Genomic DNA, 19,195 nt, shown 5'->3' with positions numbered 1-19,195 from the left:
AATACGCCAGAACAGGCTCTGCTCATGTGCATGTACAAACATTTTCAAAAGCGTACAGCAAGTCTCTCCCCTTAGTGTAAGCTTTGTATTCTCGTGAAAATGCCAAAATAAATGGACAACCCCTTAGCATCATTCAATGTATATCTACATGGAGCCAATGACAAGTCAGTCGATCAGGCAAACACTGTTTATCTATTGTAGGCTCACTTGGTTTGTTGCACTTGATATGAGAATTGAATTGTCGTGGTGATTTGTGACAACTGTGTCTAGTGTGCCAAAGATATGGAAGCCTTCTGACAGTTTCAGCGAATGGTTATTGGTTGGCTTGTGTTACACTTGTTTAGAGTTACAAATGGCTGATGTGGTGATGTCTATTGTTACCCGAGGCGCACATGCGCTAGAGTTACAGCGGTGTGTCAGTAGATGGATGGACGGACAGCCAGTTGGAATGCAGTGCATATGCTCATTGACATTAGGTTATTTTAAACCCAACAGAGTGTTGGCTTTTTTTAATTACACATCTTTGAACTTTACTTTTGATGATGCCACAGAAATTGGGGATGTGGGGAAGGGAGTGTAAAGGTTGATATTTGGTTGGTTTACAGGTCAATCTGTTTAGATATTTGTTTGATGTTAGAGTTTCACCGATCATTGAATTGGTTATTGGTATTCGGCCGATGTAGCCATGTCGGTTTTATATTGAAATCGGTAACTCTTGCATAGGTGCTTGCCGATAAATTGCACATGAGTAGTCAGTCCATTAGGGCCATGTGAGTTGCGTGCATGTCAACAAAGAAACAGAAGTCCTCTATTTGGGAGCATATTCGAGGTGACCGAGAACACAAGATTCATGTGCTGCAAGGCTTGTAAAACATGAACATCAATGATTATATAATAATGTACCATATTGTCACAAATGAAATCCGTGCTTATTTCTGTATAAGCCAAATTGGAATTCAGACTAGTATTTAAGGCAGCCTTATATTCAAGACAAGCTTACATGCCATTTGAACACGCTAAGATATAGACATGACAACCATATCCCAGTTGAAAAAGCAAGATTCTTTAAGATTTATAGAGATGACTACCATGAGATTCCAGTTTCAAGGGTCAGCTGAATCTTTGTCATCATTGTTGGTGACATTTGAAACACTGCACTCACACGCGGACACATGCGCACGTGGACTTGACTACGCGCGTATGCATGCTGCACGTCTTGAACAAAAGATTGGCTTCTAAACATGACTGACTTTTATGCAGCACAAGGTCTTCGATTTTTGGCTTTTATTCGAGATCAGCATGTATTCGAGGTTGGCTTTTATGTGCGACAATACAGTAATTATATCAGATATCAGTATCGGCTATTGGTATTGGCTTTTTTGCTTGGGTATCGGTTGTCGGTTATCGGCATATCGGCCAAATATCCTTATTGGTGCAACTCTATGTAATGTTCAGTGGTTGGTATTGTTGGGTTTCTGTAATTTATGCATCTTACTGACAGGTGTGGCTTTAATTTACTGATAGTATTTGTATCAATTTAATTTTGCTTTATATGTAAGTTTTACTACCGGGGTGACCCAGCATTGCTTAGGGAATACTAGACAGGTGTGGTGCACCACACCTTGACACACGAAACTTGTTAGTCTGATCTGTTTCACTCGAGAAGAAAGCAGAATACGCTGCAACTTTACACACTTAGTGATTCTCAGATGTCACAATGCAGATATGACGTCGCTCAAAACCAGACGAATGTTGGCAGACGCTTCCACTAGAATCATATGGCTTGTTGGATGTCAGATGTCAACTCACAGGTTTATCATGCTAAATTTTATGGTGCTAATCTAGCAATAAGAGCATCCTCACTATTAGGGTCAGTTCTTGTACCTTGAAAGGGGCCCCTTGAAAGCGTTTACTTGTAAAACCAAAATACCCCCTTTTCATTGGAGTGTGAAATGCAGTCTTCTTTCTTGGTTTCATGGTGATTGACCGAACAGTCTTGGTGTGATTGATGTTACAAGCAGACAGGCAGACAGACAGACAGACAGACAAATCTGGTATGGCAATTTTGTAGCTGTCAGTGAAGATTTTATGCAACCTATTAGTAGAATTGCATGGTTATAGACAAACTATTAAATTTTGGAGTGTTGCTGGTACACATGCTTGCTAGAATTATTACATGGGTTTCTTATATTTTAACGGAGATTTCTTAATTATCCATTTAACATGAATTTGACAGTGTTTGCTCGTTGTTTTGCTGTTAGGGAAGTCTTGCTAGATGGTCACCATTTCAGTGTCGGAGACTGTTCACTAGTTTCACCTCAGAGAGTTGGAGATGAACCTTTTGTTTGTCAAATTCTGGCTTTGTATGAAGACATGAATCAAGAGCAGTTTGCTAAAATTCATTGGTTCTATCGTCCTAAAGAAGTTCTTTATACTTTACAGCAATTCAAGAGGAAGTCAAGTGTTTCTTTAAGTATAGATGAGAAAGTCACGAGTGAGAGACATATATATGCCGGCCACGAAGACACAATTAGACTTCAAACACTAAGAGGGACGTGTTGTGTGAAAGCTAGAGGTTCTTCTATGCCTTCAATAGAAGAATATGATGAAGATCACTGTCTTTTTGTGAGTCAATTTTTTGATGATAGAACTGGCAAATTTCTTCCTTTATGTGTGATGGTGTGTGACAATGCTGGGTCTACTAGAGTGAGTGAGACTCAAGAAGTGGAGCTGACTGGACATTTTCGTTTGTGTGAAGCAAGAAGTGAGGAGAATAGTGTAACACCACTAGTTTCTAGTCGGTCTGTAGCCAAATACAAATTGAGACCGTCTATTAAGAAAAGGCCAGCAAAAGGTAATGTCAATAACCACATCAGGAAGGCAAATCATGTTAAAAGGAAGAGACACACTCAGAAGAGGTATAGACCGGCGTTAGATGCTGAATCAGAAGGTAACAGTGAGGATGAAGAATATGTTGTATTAGACACTGGATCATCAGAAGAAAACATTGAGGATGAAGACTATGTTGCAAAAGAAAGAAAATACAGATGTATTTCTGGAAGGACAGTGCTGCGTGCTCAGAAAAGAAATTTCTGCAAACTCGCATCATCTCACTGTAAGAGCATTAATGCATCGTCATCTAGTTTTCCACTTCGACCTCTTCCATGTTCAAAGTTGAGCAATGTCTTTCAAGAAGCCCGTTCTAAGTAAGACTATAGCTGCAAGTATTATGGGCATTGTATAGAGCAGCAGAGCTTTTAGAGAACAGAATTTTAACTGGACATGGACAAGTCCATGTGACTGACTGCCGGTTCCAAAAATAAAATGAGACTGCTTACTAAATTGTACTAAATTAATTGTTGTATTTGCTATTGTACTTGTTACCACTTGACAATGCTTTGTTCATTGTGCAGGCTGCAGTTGTCTGCTCTTCCTGATCATCTTCCTTGTCGAGAAGATGAATTTATGGATATCTATTTGTTTGTAAAAGGCAGAATTGAGGATGGCTGTGGCGGGTATGCTTAATGTGTTGGTATCCTAGGAACTATTGGGTTTGGGCTTGTATAATGTAGTTATGTTATTTTTCTGGTTTTTTATTATTTATTTATTATTTATTTTAGCTGCCTCTATATCTCTGGTGTGCCTGGATCAGGAAAGACTGCCACTGTGCATGAAGTGATTACTGCTCTGCAGAGTGATGTTGATTGCAACAGGTTGAGACAATTTCAGTATGTGGAGGTGAATGGCATGAGGGTGACTGACGCGTCCCAAGTCTATCCTGATATATTGAAGGTAGTATTGGTTTGTCTCACATTGGTAACCTGATTAGCAATTAAGTACTAGTTACTGTATTTTACCAAATTGTGATTGAGATAAATGTTCTCTGGTCTCTATTGGAATAACAGGTGCTTATGTGAGTGCTTCAACAAGTTGTTCAATTCACTTAAGTATATGGTACAACTGACAACTAAATTTGTAATATAAGTCTTCAAATGATGACTAGCAGTCCAAGGCCAGTATTCTATGAAGCTAATTTGTAATGGCTTTCTCGGTATGCAGGCGCATAGCTGTACTGTACTGAAAGATGCTCCCTATTGACAATCGCATTGGACACTTGTTGTGCAATGACGTGTACACACCAACAACTTAAGTTTGTAAACTGCTCATACCCCAGACAAAGAAACTGGAAGTGCATGAGCCAGTGTTCTTTGTATATATGTACATGTATAGATCTAATGCACGCTATAGAAAGAAGTTTCAATCTCAGGATTCTGAGTGAGTACAGGCATGATGTTTTTGTGTCCACAGTGCACGCGAAGAAGTGGAGACAATAGTGAATCCTGTAGATCAAAAATCGGGAGATGGTATGCATGTAATAGCATTTCTTAAGAGTCACCAGACACTGAATTAACTGACACTATCACCTTTTGTACAGTGCAGTGTACCTCCATGAATCAATAACTTTAAACTACATGTGCAACACATTGTTTTCATCGGTTTAGCAGTAATGCGTTGGATTCTTTAGGTTGCACATTTCTCAGATTCCTGCCATTGTGAACTACTGAATACTGTGATGTATGCTTGCACTGCATTGAATTATAAGCCCGTGTACTTTTAGTGGTAGAAGCGATGGCTATGTCTATGCTAAACATAACGGCGAAAACCTCATTTTGTAAAAATATGGCGGTAACTCTCTGTCCTGGACTAAAATTTTGACAACCTAAAGTTTTGGTAACTCGTCAAATGACAACAACTAGTTGGACCGATTTTTAGCCCTGAACGAAGACAATGTATACACCTGTTATTATCGGTACATTATTATGAAGTGTTTTTCGTGAGACTGCGTGTACGGCCTGGACAATCGTACATTCACTCTAATCTCGTGTACATCTATTTCTTTCATTCAGAATGTCGCAGTCAGTTTGCGGGCAACCGCTTTATCGTGACACTTGTCACTTCAAGAAGTCTGACAAGTCATCTCAAGGTTTTGTGGTCATCAAGAAAATAGCTTGTTGGAATGTTAGGTCAATGATTGATCATGACACATCTGATTGTCCTGAAAGAAGATCAGCACTGATAACCTCTGAACTTCTTCGTTTTGAAATTGACATTGCAGCTCTATCAGAAACGAGGCTTGCTGATACTGGAAGTTTTGATGAAATTGTTGGGGTGATGGATACAGATTTTTCTGGTCAGGTAAACCATCAGGAATCAAACAAGGATCAGGTGTTGGTTTTGCCATCAGAACAAACATTGTGAGTAAACTTACTGATTTTCTCATCGCTTACAGTAATCGACTTATGTCTTTGAGGTTACCTTTGACCAAAGACAGATCTGTAACATTTGTAAGTAAGTGTGTATGCTCCAACACTTACTTCTGATGACGCAGCAAAGAATTTGTTTTACGACCAGCTTCATGACCTTCTTGTGAAATTCCAGCAGATGACAAAGTCATTGTTATGGGTGACTTTAATGCAAGAGTTGGTCATGACTATAAGTCTTGGCCCGGAATCATTGGTCATCACAGAGTTGGCAATGAAAGTGAAAATGGTTGTCTATTGTTAGCACTCGGTTCTACACTCATCATCTAAGCATTACTAATACTAGAGGATAAACTAAAAACAACTTGGAAACATCCACGGTCACATTGCTGGCATCAATTTGATCACGTCATCACTAGGAGAAGAGATGTGCAAGATATTCAGTTGACTTGTGTACTTAGAAGTGCTGAATGTTGGACAGACCATCGGTTAGTGAGGTCAACCATCGAATTTAAATTTGTAACCAAACGACATTTCACTACTATTACAGTGAAAAAATTTGACATAGATCAATTGAATGATCCGAGTGTTGTTGATTGTTTTGAAAATCAGCTCAGTATGGAATTGAGAGCTTCTGATGAACCAGAGGGTACATGGCATACGCTCAAGATGGCAACAATAGAAGCAGCAAAGAAAGCAATAGGGTACAAAAAGAATAAGAGAACAGACTGGTTTGACAGCAACAATGATGAAATACAAGATCTGCTAAGAAAGAAGCATGATGTTTTTGCGAAAGTACAACAAAATCCACGATTTCTCACACTCAACAAGATCTTTCAAGAACTGAAAAGGATAACTCGGCACAAATTACGACATCTACGAGATCAGTGGTGGGGAGATCGAGCAAATCATCTACGACGTTTGGCAGATAGAAATGACAGATGGTTTGATGGTGACCTAAAAAAGGTTATTGGTCCAAGTGTTATGTGTTCTGCATCACTTTGCGGTGAGGATGGTCAATTACTAACAGACAAATCAGAAATTCTTGCTCTGGAAGCGTCGCTTTTGCCCCCTACTCAACAGGAATACCATGGTTGATACATCGGCTCTAGACATGATTTCACAGCAATCACTTCATAAAGACACGAATGAAGCACCAACACACCTGAAGAAGTATTTTCTGCAATCAAATCTCTAAAACTTTGGAAAATCTGCTGGTCTTGATGGTCTTGCAGCTGAGTTTTATCAAAGAGGAGGTGATACTCTTACAGAGGGAATTGTCAAGGTCATTTTCCACATTTGAGATACAGAAATTGTACTAAAGGACCTGAAAGATGCCCAAATAATCACAATCTACAAGAGAAAGGGTGACAAAAGTGACTGTGGAAACTGGCGTGGAATCTCATTATTGTGAATAGACTGGTAGACTCAAAAGCAGAAGAATCTCTTTCTGAGTCATAATGTGGCTTCCGCAAACGGAAGAAACACCACAGACATGGTATTTACCCTGAGACAGTTACAAGAAAAATGCAAGGAGCAACATAAACCATTCTACATGGTCTTTATAGACTTGACAATAGCTTTGATTCAGTTATTCGAGAGGCAATGTGGAAAATCTTGACAAAATTGGGCTGCTCACCCAAATTTGTAAATTTAGTGAGACATCTACATGAAGGAATGAATGCAGAAGTCATATCTGAAGGTGAAAATGAGAGAGCTTTGTTATGCAACTGGAGTAAAGCAGGGCTGCATACTGTCACCCACTCTGTTTGCTCTGAAAATAGAGGAGTGGTCTCAATTCAATATTGTATGGTTGGTGGTTTATTCAATCTTTGCAGACTTCCTGTAACCACAAAATTAAGAGATCTGCTTTTTGCAGATGACTGTGCTCTTGTAGCACTTTCTGCAGATGATATGCAAGAAATTGTAAACTCTTGCAAATGCAGCTATCAGTTTTGGATTACAAATAGATATCATGAAAACGGAGTGCAAGTTTCAGCCGATTCCTGGTACATGTACAGTAAATGCTGGCAAGGACACTTTTGTGAATGGTGAAGCACTAAAGAGGGTATCCTCTTTCTCTTACCTTGGCAGTGTTCCTTCAGAGGATTGTAGTGTTGATAGGACATTGCTGCACGTCTGCAAAAAGCAAATAGAGCGTATGGCGCACTTCAATCAAGATTATGGAGTCAACAAGGAATAAGAATAGAGACTAAAGTCAAAGTTTACGAAGCAGTTGTTCTTGCAACTCTTCTTTATGGATCACAAACGTGGACGCTATATAGAAGAAATATTCAGGATCTAGAAATATTTTATCTTATAAACCTGCAGTTGCTTTTGTTCAATCATAGTCCGCACTTTTCAATCTCTTGTAATACCTTGCTCAAGCTATCCAGGTGCTTTGATTGTTCTTGTTACGTACTGGTATATCATCTAAATAGATAGCTACTTCTGGAATTGCTATGAAATACCAGGAGCAGATGATACTCTAAATGTTAGCCTATTATATTGGTATAAGCCTTGATGTAGTGATTACCACATACTTCCTCGAATCTTGATTCAATACCAGCTGTTGGTTTGCTTGATTCTAATCTAATATTGTAAACTTCTGTCCTCTTGTTAACTGTGCAAACAAATCGCCAATCCGTGGAATAGTGTAACTGTCACATTTCAGACTGCATACTTGATTTACCATCAACCGATAGTCTCCACAGATTCTGATATATTACTTTTCAATCTGGGCATGATGGGAACAGCTCAGTCTGAATATTGTATTGTTTCAATGATTCCTGCTCTCGTAAGGCGAAACTAATCTTCAAGCTTCTCTCAAAGAGCATATGGTATCTGCATCGGACGAAAAAGTTTGGAACTCACTTTTATGTCCACTTGTATCTTTATTTCTACTCTCTGCAGTTTACCTAGTTCTTCACTAAACAACTTTATTGTGGAAAGTCAATATTCCTTCCACTCTCTCTTGGTCTGGTTTCGTTTCTATCATGTGAATTCTTTTCCAGTCAAGTATTTACTTTTCGGAGCCCGTCTCTACCTAGCAAACTTGGGCCAGTACCAGCAACTATAATTAATGGAAGAGACAATCGTGGCCATCTGGTGTGTCTAGTCACCTTCAATTTTCTTTGTATACGATTTCAAGGCCCTCTTGGTGTTTTCAGTAGTTCTTGGCCTCACTTCCAGACTAACTTCTATGTTTTCTCAGTTATGATACTGACTCTTGCCCCCTGTGTCTACTTTCGTCTCAAGCAGTTTTCCTTGTACTGTTCACGTTATCTTGATTGGTTTTTCTTTTCCTTTGTGGATCTTTTGAATACTGCCACATGTCCACTCTTTGTTGTGAATGATCTGTACCAATCTTGTGAGTACTATAATGGTGGTCGTCTAGTAGACTTGGTCGTTTTACTATGCGACATGCAGCCTTACCATGCCCAAATTTGCTGCACTCAAAACATTTGGCAGTCTTGAACCAACAGTCAACAGGCTTGTGTCCTTGATTACCACAGTGGTAACAAACTGAATTTATGTCAACCTCTCTGCATACAGTTGTCATTCTTCTTTCGATTCATTGAATTCCATCATTCATCCAAATAATTCTGCCATCCTCGTCGCCAGATGTAACACTGATCCACAGCATACACACAAGACTGATTCTACTTTTTAAGGTTGTTATGTCAGAGAAAGAATTCAATAGAATGAATGGCTAGTCAACCAGTACCAGTCATAACCATCAACTCGGTCTCTATGTACATCTCTATCGCATTACACTACATGTTTTGCAACATTCTAAAAGCAAGTTTATGTCTGTGTGACTGTCCTACTTCAGTTCTTGTATGCAGTGTGTGTTTGTATTGCTGTTAATATGAACTGCAGTGATTATTTTACATATTGTAATAAGGTAAAGTACACTTACCAGTACATCTTTTGATGTGTATTGGTATTGTCACAGCAAATGACGGGTGAAAGAGCAGTTGTCCACCATGCTCAAGAACTTCTTGCTAAGATGTTCAAGCAGCCATCACCACAACGACATCCTCTGGTTCTAGTGGTTGATGAGGTAGTTCTATGTGACATTGATGTTTACAGTACAAGACATTACAATCAATCTTTCTGTTAGCTTGATTTGTTGTGGACTAAGAAGCAAGATGTGATGTATAACCTGTTTAACTGGCCAAATCAAAGACACTCCTATCTTGTTCTTTTGGCTATTGCCAACACGATGGACCTTCCTGAGAAAGTTATGACAAATCGAGTGCAGAGCAGATTGGTAGGGCTTACTGAGTTTGTGGGTCAGTTTGTATTTATTTTGTCATAGTTGCATTGTTTAGGGAGTGACTCGTCTCACATTTCAACCATACACTTACAAACAACTTCAAGATATTATTACTTATCGACTGAAAGACATTAGAGCGTTTGATCCAGACGCAGTTCAGTTGGTTGCGAGGAAAGTAAGCTGACACTACTACTGATTTTAGATACACTGTCATTGTTGCTGGTGTGTCAGGTTGCTGCTATGTCTGGGGATGCTCGGCGTGCTCTTGATATTTGTCGTAGAGCTGCTGAAAATGCTCTTGCTCATGATTCAGATTTTCAAAAGCTTATTGGTATGCGTGAAGTTGATGACACATTACAGCAAATATTTCTATCTCCCAAAGTTGTAGCAATACGTAATGCAGTTCAGCAGGAGAAGCTCTTTCTTCAGTGTCTACTGTCAGTCTTCACCAAATCAGGGTGTGAAGAAGCGACTCTAGTAAGCATATGGAGACAGCATTCAACTCTGTGTCGGCTGAAAGGTACTAGCTTGGTAACATTCCTAAGTGAAGTTTACTGTTGCTATTCATGTGCACTGCCTGTTGATGTCTGTTATTGTGTTGCTGTCTGTGATGACGTGTTGTTCAGGTAAAAACACAACACTAGTTATTATATTAGAAGTTTACCTGAGGACCTCCATAACAGGTAAAGGCAGACATGCAAGATTTAGCTGATCATCTCAGGTGTCCATATATCATGTCTTGCTCATAGTTTGCTTCCAACACACACGCGTGCGTGCGCACACCCCGCAAAGACTTCAATCACCAGGAGCTGCCAATTTCTTGGTCATGCCCCCAGCCTTATAGCTGGGCTCCTGTGCGCTACTCAGGAGAAACTCTGGGCATGCGCTAGCGATCTCCTGGAGCCAGGTCAGGTACTCACAGGAGCACTGGCGTATGAAGCCATCTGTGGTGTGAGCACCCGAAGTCTCACCTGGACCCCAGTGACTGATGTTATGCAGGGGTGTCCTCAAAATTTTACTAAGAGGCGGTGGAAATTCTTCTGACCACGCCCATTTCAATTTTCTGATCATCCCACTCAAATTTTCTGATCTTGCCCACTCAAATTTTATGCTATTGCCCCCACAAAAGCTTTTGCAGCTTTTGCTTACCAAGATGCTTTGCTTCACAAACTTTTGTCACAGAATGCTCAGGCACAAAAGGAACAAAATGGTTTATCTCTCTGACTTAGAATTTAGTTCACTGTGCTCGATTGACCACATGATAGCTGTATTGAAACATGTGGGAAAATTTCTAAACCTCAAGAAGTTAAGAACCCAGATATCCACAGACCTATAGCTGCCTAAATGCTCTTGTTAAAGAGATTGCTGTACCAACAGATAGGGACCTAATAATGAGGTGCATGATAACCACTGTTTATCTTTGAGTACTTGTATTACAATTAAGTTCATACCATATGGCAGTCTCTGCCCTAATTGCTCTCATCTTCCAACCAAGCATCCCAGGAACTACTTGTTAGCCTCAAACAACTTCCCATTTTGCAAAATACAAATACAAGTCCATTATCTTCATAGGTAATCCCTGCCTACTCATGCAGTAAAGCAAGGTGGGTCTGGACCAGTAGAAGCCAAGGCATGGCACAGCGCCGTGCCTTTGTATGCTGGGGACAACCCTGTTGTGTCACCGCCGATGCCTGCTTATGGTCCCAGTGAAAGACTGGGTACTCATTTATACTCCTGAGTCGAGAGCAATTGTGTGTAAGTTTCTTGCTTAATTAAGGAAATTATGCCATAGCAGGCGATAGCTGTGACTGGAACTTGCAACCCTGCAGGGTCCCGAATGTACTCACTCCATAGGATGACTCTAACCAATTTAGATACAGCACCACACCTTGAAACCTTGAAATCGACCATCATCGTACTGATGAGATTAGAAGAGTTTAGGCTGCTGCTAGGGGAAAATTCTTCTTCTCCTGGAACTGTCACATTTATGACGATTGAAGTCCTCAGATCTTCTAAATTCTTGTACATTTGAGCAACCTATAGCATGTTGTCTAGATGTATCATAATAATCATTTCTTTCTGTTTCCTTTTTCTTTTGTTCTTTTAGGGGCTGTCTGTAACTAACGATAGTTTTTTACTCCGTAAATTTTCCAAAGTTTCCAGACCCACCACCCACCCTCCTGCTTTGTGCTACATAAAATATTGAAGACACATGTACCAGTATGCTTCATTTGGACTTTCAGAGCCAGCATCTGCTACAACTGTTTTTGCTTCGTTCCTTCCCAGTCTTCGTAAACCAACTGCTGCCAATCGTCATTTTCTCTCTTGATTGTATGCAATCAGCTCTCTGCAGCAGCTAATAAGTTACAGTCCACTTCCGCTGTACTTCCGCAAAAAAGGAAGTCCTGTTGCTAGATTTTTGCAGTGTCCAGAGCGCTTCAATAACTGCATAATATCCAGCGTCTTCATCAGGATCGGCCAACCTTCTAAAGAAACATCCTTGCGAAGAGGACTCCCAAACAACGTCGGCTGTATACAGCCATTTTCTCGACACCTGATTGACACGCGGTTGACACGTGGTTAGCTATATGCGCAAACTGTGTCTATCAGTAGGAGTTGTTTTAACTGGACGCTAGTCTGTACACTCAATACAAAGTGTGTCAGGAGGCGTCATCGATATTTTTTACTTTGAAAACTGCAGAGACCCACCACCCATAAACGTAAAGTTTATGGAGTGAAAAAAACTATTGGTATTTACGGACAGCCCCTTAGTAATTTGTTGTTTCTTCTTGACTCAGATTTGCTGTACAACTGTCATATCAAGTCTTTCTATCATGTGCCACCTCATACCAATCTGTTTGCATATTAATTTCCTTTGGGTATCTGTGTATCATATCTTTCCAGCATAACTACACACTGTGAAAAGGTCTTTTTGCTGGTAACTGACCAAAGAGAATACGTTTGGGCATCCTAGACTTAGCCATTCTGCTAGTGTATCCCAACCACCCTAGACGTTTCAGCATCACTTCTTTAATAGTCCCTTCCATACCAAATTTGGCCTTGAACTGCAAAGAAGTAGTCCTTTCTGTCATTTGTTGACTTCTGGTAACCCCAAGAATTGATCTCAGGTAACGGTTATAGTCTCTAGTTTCTGGCATGAGGCACATTTAGTAGTCCAACACACACACACACACACACACACACACACACACACACACACACACACACACACACACACACACACACACACACACACACACACACACACCACACACACACACACACACACCACACACACACTATAAACCAATCCAAGCCCCACAGGATTGACCACATATATCACATATGTAGCTTGTTTGTGACGGCTGAGTGGCGTTTCTCGTCTGTCTCTTTCATTTCAATGACTCAACTCGTTGGTCCTCAAAGATTGTTGCTGACTCCTTGCAAACTGCTCTCTATAACGTCTGATCTAATGCAATGTTTTCCCATTTGGATACATTCACAACACCACATAATTTATATTCGATTTCAGGGTATCTTTATAGTGCAACTTCTGCCCTCCAGCTGATCTACTTCCATCTTTTAGCTGACAGTAAAAGACAGTTTTGGGCAGCCTCTCATCAGTCATGCGACACACATGTCCATGCCAACAAAGTTGAGACTGCACAAGAAATGCTTCGATTCCCGATATTTTACATTTTTCAAAACCTCCGTGTTGGGTAGTCAATCTTGCCATTTGATATTCGCTATCTTGCAGAGACAGCGCATGTGGAATTTGTCTAGTTGTCTGGTGTGTCTCTTGTACAGTCTCCAGGTCTCACATAGTCCTTGTGCGGAAACTCGCAGGAAGCTTCGTTAGGAACTTCATTTCACCCCTCCAGTATACCAAGGTTTGTTGGTACCAGCTGGTAGAGCTGGTGTGACTACTAAATAATTTTGATGTTGGCAGTCTGGGAAGCGTGCGACGTTTCCGGTATAACGTATTAAAAGTTGTAGGTTTGGCCTCGTGTACCCAGACCGTATTCGTAGTGTTGTTAGAGCAATTCTATTGTTATGTAAATGCAATTCAACTTCGCAACGACTGATCTGAAATCGTCTCGTTATGAGCTTTCGACTGATGTAATTATGAACTCGCTAGCTTCACGTTTTGGACATATGCGGGTTTCTTTCGCGGCGTTAGCTACAGCGCACATAGTAGAAATGTGCCCGTACTTAGCTGACTCAACATGATGAAGATGACTCAACACGTGGGTGTAAATGAATGAACCGGATAAGAATGACTCAACCCGGCTCAACACGCGGGTGTAAATGACCGAGAATAACTGAACCTGCATGGATGCGCGTGACACGGAAGTAGAATGCTGCATGATGTAGTGAAGTAGTGGTTTCGCAACAGCAGTTGACAATAGTATATTATACGTAGTAATAAAAAGCGCATTTATACTGACACATGATCTGGGTTGGTTGTGATTATACACTACTACTACTAAAGTCTATCGTTGTTGTTGTCGTGTTGCCTTCTCTGTACACAACACCTTCAAGCAGTCAGTAGAGGTTGTTACATAATGTCGGATACGGACTCTGAACGACTGGAGGAGAGTGATATCAAAGTGGCTTGTTCCGTATAACTTGCTTCAAGCTCAAAGGTGGTTTGTCTTGACTGGGATTATTGTCTCTCTCATACTGTTGAAAATGCATCATCTGATCCCATTATACAATTTTTGCATCGCAGTTGGGAAAAACTACACGAAGTATCGTGTGTAAGAGGAGATGGCGATCCCACGTACGAATTTTTGTGTAGAAACCGCAGTTCTTCAAACGGTTCTCCTAGAGGAGGCTACCACCGTCGGTGTTACCAAGACTACACGAACAAAGCTAATGTATTGCGTCTTCTCCGTCGCAAGCAAGCAAAGTCCTCAGCAGTAAAAGAGGCAATACCTTCGTCCGCTGAATCTTGCAGTGACAACACAAGACACGTTCGAAGCGCTTTTCAGTTACCGACTACAGGTTTTGTAATATTTGTCAAAAAATACCAGCAATCAAAAACGAACAAAAAGTCGTCTCATTTCCTGTGAATTGGACACCAGTGTCAATCGCCTTACAAAGGTGGCACAACTACACAAAGATGAACATTTGCTATTAGCATTACAAAGAGATATCTATGCCAATGAGGTTAAAGACCACCGATCTTGCTACGTCTGTTTTACAAAAATTACCCGTTAGACAGTTCCTGCTGACGACAATGGTGATGCTTGCACATCAGAATCTGAACACGAAATTACGGCAGCCGACACAGGCATTTAGTGTAGTGACCAGCATTGTGCAACACACGCATACTAGAGCGTCGACAAGTTATTCGTACCAAGATGTTGCGAGATGTATTTTCAGAAACAAGCTCGAATCCTACATATTGGACAGAAAAACTGAAAGACTGTTGAGACCGCGCTTTGGAGAACGTTTGTAATTTTGGTGCTTGAAAAGTTAGACCGAAGGAGAGGCGGTATATGGGTCAGACCTTGGAACTGGAGAAGTGCTTCAAGCTCTCCTAGAGTCGTCTTCGGTATCTGGAAACTAGAATCTGGAGCATCCTCGGTTTCTTCAGCTTCCCTTGCTGTTACACACTCTGTCACACCATCTGCGGAATTGTATCACGCAGCCATGAATCTACGTTCATCTGTGCTCAATCTAAAAAACCAAATAGCTTGGCTACCCAGGGCCATTGACGTCACAGAAGAGGACATTAGAATTCCTAGCGATTTGTACAATTTTCTGGCGTGGATTCTAGGTGGAGGGGAAACTGCGTTTGATTTTACGTCGAACACTCATCCCGAGTGGAGACTGATGCACGGATTCATCGATTAGTAATGTCTCTTGCTTAGGTGCAGTTTATGCAACACACAACGGTCGAGTCAAGCGCCATATCATATTGCTCTATCCACTGCAATTCGTCCTCTCATGGGAAACACGACAATTCTCTCTCTGGTGAACAAGTTCGAGCATTGTATTTCGCGCACACAGCTGGACGAAGTTGATACGGCAGTAGCAAAACAACTACTTGAGAAGAGAGTTTATGTCATACGTTCCCGGTAACACTTAGCTTGGTCGACCTGCAGTCTTTTGCTTCGACAATAATGATATCCTAGAAGAGACATTGTCTGGAAAGAGTTCCACCCACTGTACTAATGGTATACTAGTGCAGCGTAGTGCAAGTAACGCTGTCATTGTGGAACCGCGTGGCTTAGTGGAACTGGATAGTGTCCGAGGATGGAATTCGAACGCACTGGTTTCGTGAACCAGCTCTTACATGTGATCACAAAGAGGCTGACACGAGAATGTTTGGTCAAGCGCAGACTATCATGATATCATCGCCAGACACTGATGTCGCAGTTATTGATAGTTACATTCATTCTCTATTGATGCCAGATTATTGTGGTCGACTGGTACAAAAAACGTAGACAAATTATTGATTTAAGAGCAATTGCAAACACCTTAGGTTCATTAAGATCTTGTGCGTTTTCTGGGTGTGGATACTACGTCATGTTTTAGAGGGAAAGGTAAACGAGCCACTTTCCACCTTATACAACAAAAGAATTGAATTCTGTGCGGCTGGCAATGTCTGGTTTAGGAAACTCATTGCCCTGCCGTGACGACGATATGGAACGATGTGAGGCGTCAAAATGCCATTTTTACAAGCTACCAATGTGCATGTTCATGTTTTGATTCGGTTTTTGGATGCACGGATGTTTGCGGGTGTTGCAATTGTAAAAACAAACGTCAGGAAAAGTCCAACACTCTAGAATCAGAGAAAGCTAACTCCATCTCCGCAAAGTTGGACGATACAGCACTACCTTCTGACTTTGATGAAGATGATTTGGAATCTGATTCAGACTCTGATATTAAGTGACCATAATACTTTTATAGATTAATCGCAGTGTATACGATATAGTACGTACACTTGCTGAAGTAGTTATTCTAGCGTATTTTAACGTTGCGTGACGAGTTCATATACTTATCACATAATTAATAAACGGATTAGTGTAAATACAATAATAAACAACGTTAGCTAAATCAAGAAAAACGCTGTAAAGCACAAATTGCGCTCTTCTTACGATGGTCTGGTGTCCAAGGCTTCACTAACGGAAATTGATATGCTCTAGTGCAGGTGTCGCACATTTCCGACGCTGCCAACATTTAAAATATTTATGTACTACAACATCTCTGCATTCGCAATAGAAAACCTTGGTATACCCGGGGGGGAGGGGGGGAGATGAAATGACACGCTACGAACTTCCACACAAGGACTAACAGGCATAGAGTAGAGTTGTAATAATAACAGCACGATATACCTTCACTTTTGTAACTATTCTTATTCCATGTTTATTCTAAAGCCATTTTGTGAAGCTACCAAAAGCAACACTACCTTTGTTCAGACACAGCTATTTCGTCATCTAGAACAGGGTTTTGTGATAGTAAACTTCCCAAATATGTGAACTTCTCAACTGATTTTAGTGCACTTCCATTTACCTTCACACACACACACACACACACACACACACACACACACACACACACACACACACACACACACACAACTCCACTAAGTTAAATTAGTTTAACACAGCTATAAGAAACAGGCAACACCAATGACTAGTTTTTATTGTCATTGGGTTCTAAGTTAATTGGATTTACCCTATTGTCGCACGCAAAAGCCGACCTCGAATAGAAGCTGATCTTGAATAAAGCCAAAAATCTAAGACCTGGTGCTGTGTACAAGCTGGTCACCTCTAGAAGCCGATCTTTTGTTCAATATGCACAGCATGCGTACACGTGTCCGGTCACATGCTTGCACGCATAAGTCGGCATGTGCGTGCATCGTTCAATGACACGACAATGATGACGAAGATTCAGCTGACGCTCTTGAAACCGGCATCTCATGGTACAGTCATGTCTATATATCCTACCCAATCTTGCTTTTTCAAGTGGTATATATGGTTGTCATGTCTATACCTTAGCATGCTCAAGAGGCATATAAGCCTGTCTTGAATATAAACCTGTCATAAATATTAGTCTGAATTCCAATTTGGTTTACGTAGAATAAGCATGTCTATTATTTGCGACAATAATGTAAGTGCTTCATAAGGGTTTGCTGTGACACAGCCAAAGTAAGAGAGTCCAAGCTGCTCGTGCAAGGTTGATGTTGTACATGGCTATAGATCTTTGCTGCTTTGGTTCTACCATAACTAACATTATAAACAGCACTTTATTAACCAAGAGTATAACTCACAACGTTTTGCTAAAACTGAAGTAAAGCAGTGTCATTTAGTTTTGGCACTACTGAATCATTTTACTACAGACATGGATGTGCAAGGTTATGTCACATCCAAAAAGCTGCTCCAGACCTTCAGTACGTACCGCCGCTCTTCCAGAGTGTTCAAACATGACATCAAGTGACTCTTACTGCAGGGGAGTAGTGGCTATTTCCGTAGTTTTGGTTGGTGTGCCTAGAGGCTATGGAAATATGTCAGGTACCACGCCATAAAAGATGTTGGTCGGTGTAATGTGACAATGAAGGGTGAAGAAGGGAAGGTGAGATGCGGAAAGAGGATAGCAAAAAATTCCCATTGAATTCAAGTTAAGAAATCATCTAAAATGTGAAAGTGCTAACATGTACAAGTTTGTGGAAGCTGAGGACAAGAAAAAGCAAAAACAAAGTGCCATGATCTGATGAACGTCAAAGAACAGTTAGTACCGATGGAACAGCTGCAAACTTGAAGCGGGTGACAACATCCTGGTCAGCAGACTACAGAAAGCACTGCATATATGCATACCATATGGTATCTCAAACATCAATATCCAGGACTTAGTTGTGTCACCGAAATTTGTTCTACCGCTATGTCAGAGGTTGCATGGTTCAAAGCATCATATGATGGGTTGGAGTCCATAGCAATAGTGAGATATGGAACATCAGTGGTCAGAGATGTTGAAGAAATCTTCTCTCTCTTCGTTCTCTGCAACATCTTACACCGTTTCTGATTGTCTTTTTCGAGTACTCTCCAGAGAAAATAAAAACAATGCAAAGGCACTAACAACTTAGGATCCATCTGCCGTGTTACCATCACGTGACCGTTAAACGTACACCACTTGAGCTAAACTACCTCTGAACTAGGTTTAGCGAAAGCTGTTTGGGTTTACATTTGAACAGGTTTAACGATAGTGGAGATGCACTAAATCGACTTCATGCCTAAAGCCAAAACTAGGAGGAAAAATTACCATAAGTATCTATGCCCCACTGTTTGGGTATTAAGTTTTTTGTTTTTGGTTATAGTTTTGGTGTTAGTTTAGTTTTATGTTATGTATCTAAATGGATGGATCAATATGTGCAATATCTCATTCTGTTCAAGTTGTGGTATGGTCTGTTATGTCGATTGTAGGCTTTCCTATGTTCTAGGGATTGCTGTTCCAACCATCAGTCAATTGTCTCATGTTTGTGACAACTTGGGTAGCAGTCACCTCTTGCTCGTGGAACCAAGCAGACTGGGTGTGCATCGTCGTATTCAACTGAATGTGAACCCTGATGATATTATATTTGGTCTCCAAAGCAGTGCAGTGTACACACCATGTGACCATTCTTGTGTATGAAAGACACATGCCA

General features: G+C 40.7%; 2 protein-coding genes across 2 annotated transcripts; both read left to right on the top strand.

Annotated features, from left to right (window-relative positions):
* The first annotated feature begins 1,234 nt into the window (after positions 1-1,234).
* LOC134191255 (origin recognition complex subunit 1-like) lies at positions 1,235-19,182 on the top strand. Its single transcript, XM_062659852.1, has 8 exons — positions 1,235-3,206; positions 3,414-3,515; positions 3,621-3,792; positions 9,220-9,327; positions 9,388-9,537; positions 9,599-9,718; positions 9,775-10,063; positions 18,992-19,182. The coding sequence occupies exons 1-8, from the start codon at positions 2,224-2,226 to the stop codon at positions 19,180-19,182; spliced, it is 2,115 nt and encodes a 704-aa protein (XP_062515836.1). The 5' UTR covers positions 1,235-2,223.
* Positions 5,620-7,807, top strand: LOC134191257 (uncharacterized). Its single transcript, XM_062659854.1, has one exon. The coding sequence runs from the start codon at positions 5,880-5,882 to the stop codon at positions 6,357-6,359; it is 480 nt and encodes a 159-aa protein (XP_062515838.1). The 5' UTR covers positions 5,620-5,879; the 3' UTR covers positions 6,360-7,807.
* Positions 19,183-19,195: the final 13 nt, after the last annotated feature.

This window comes from Corticium candelabrum, chromosome 15 (genome assembly GCF_963422355.1).
Source record: "Corticium candelabrum chromosome 15, ooCorCand1.1, whole genome shotgun sequence".
Taxonomy (NCBI): Eukaryota; Metazoa; Porifera; class Homoscleromorpha; order Homosclerophorida; family Plakinidae; genus Corticium; species Corticium candelabrum.
Note: the sequence above shows the minus strand (reverse complement) of the source record. Positions and strands in the feature narration are given on the sequence as shown.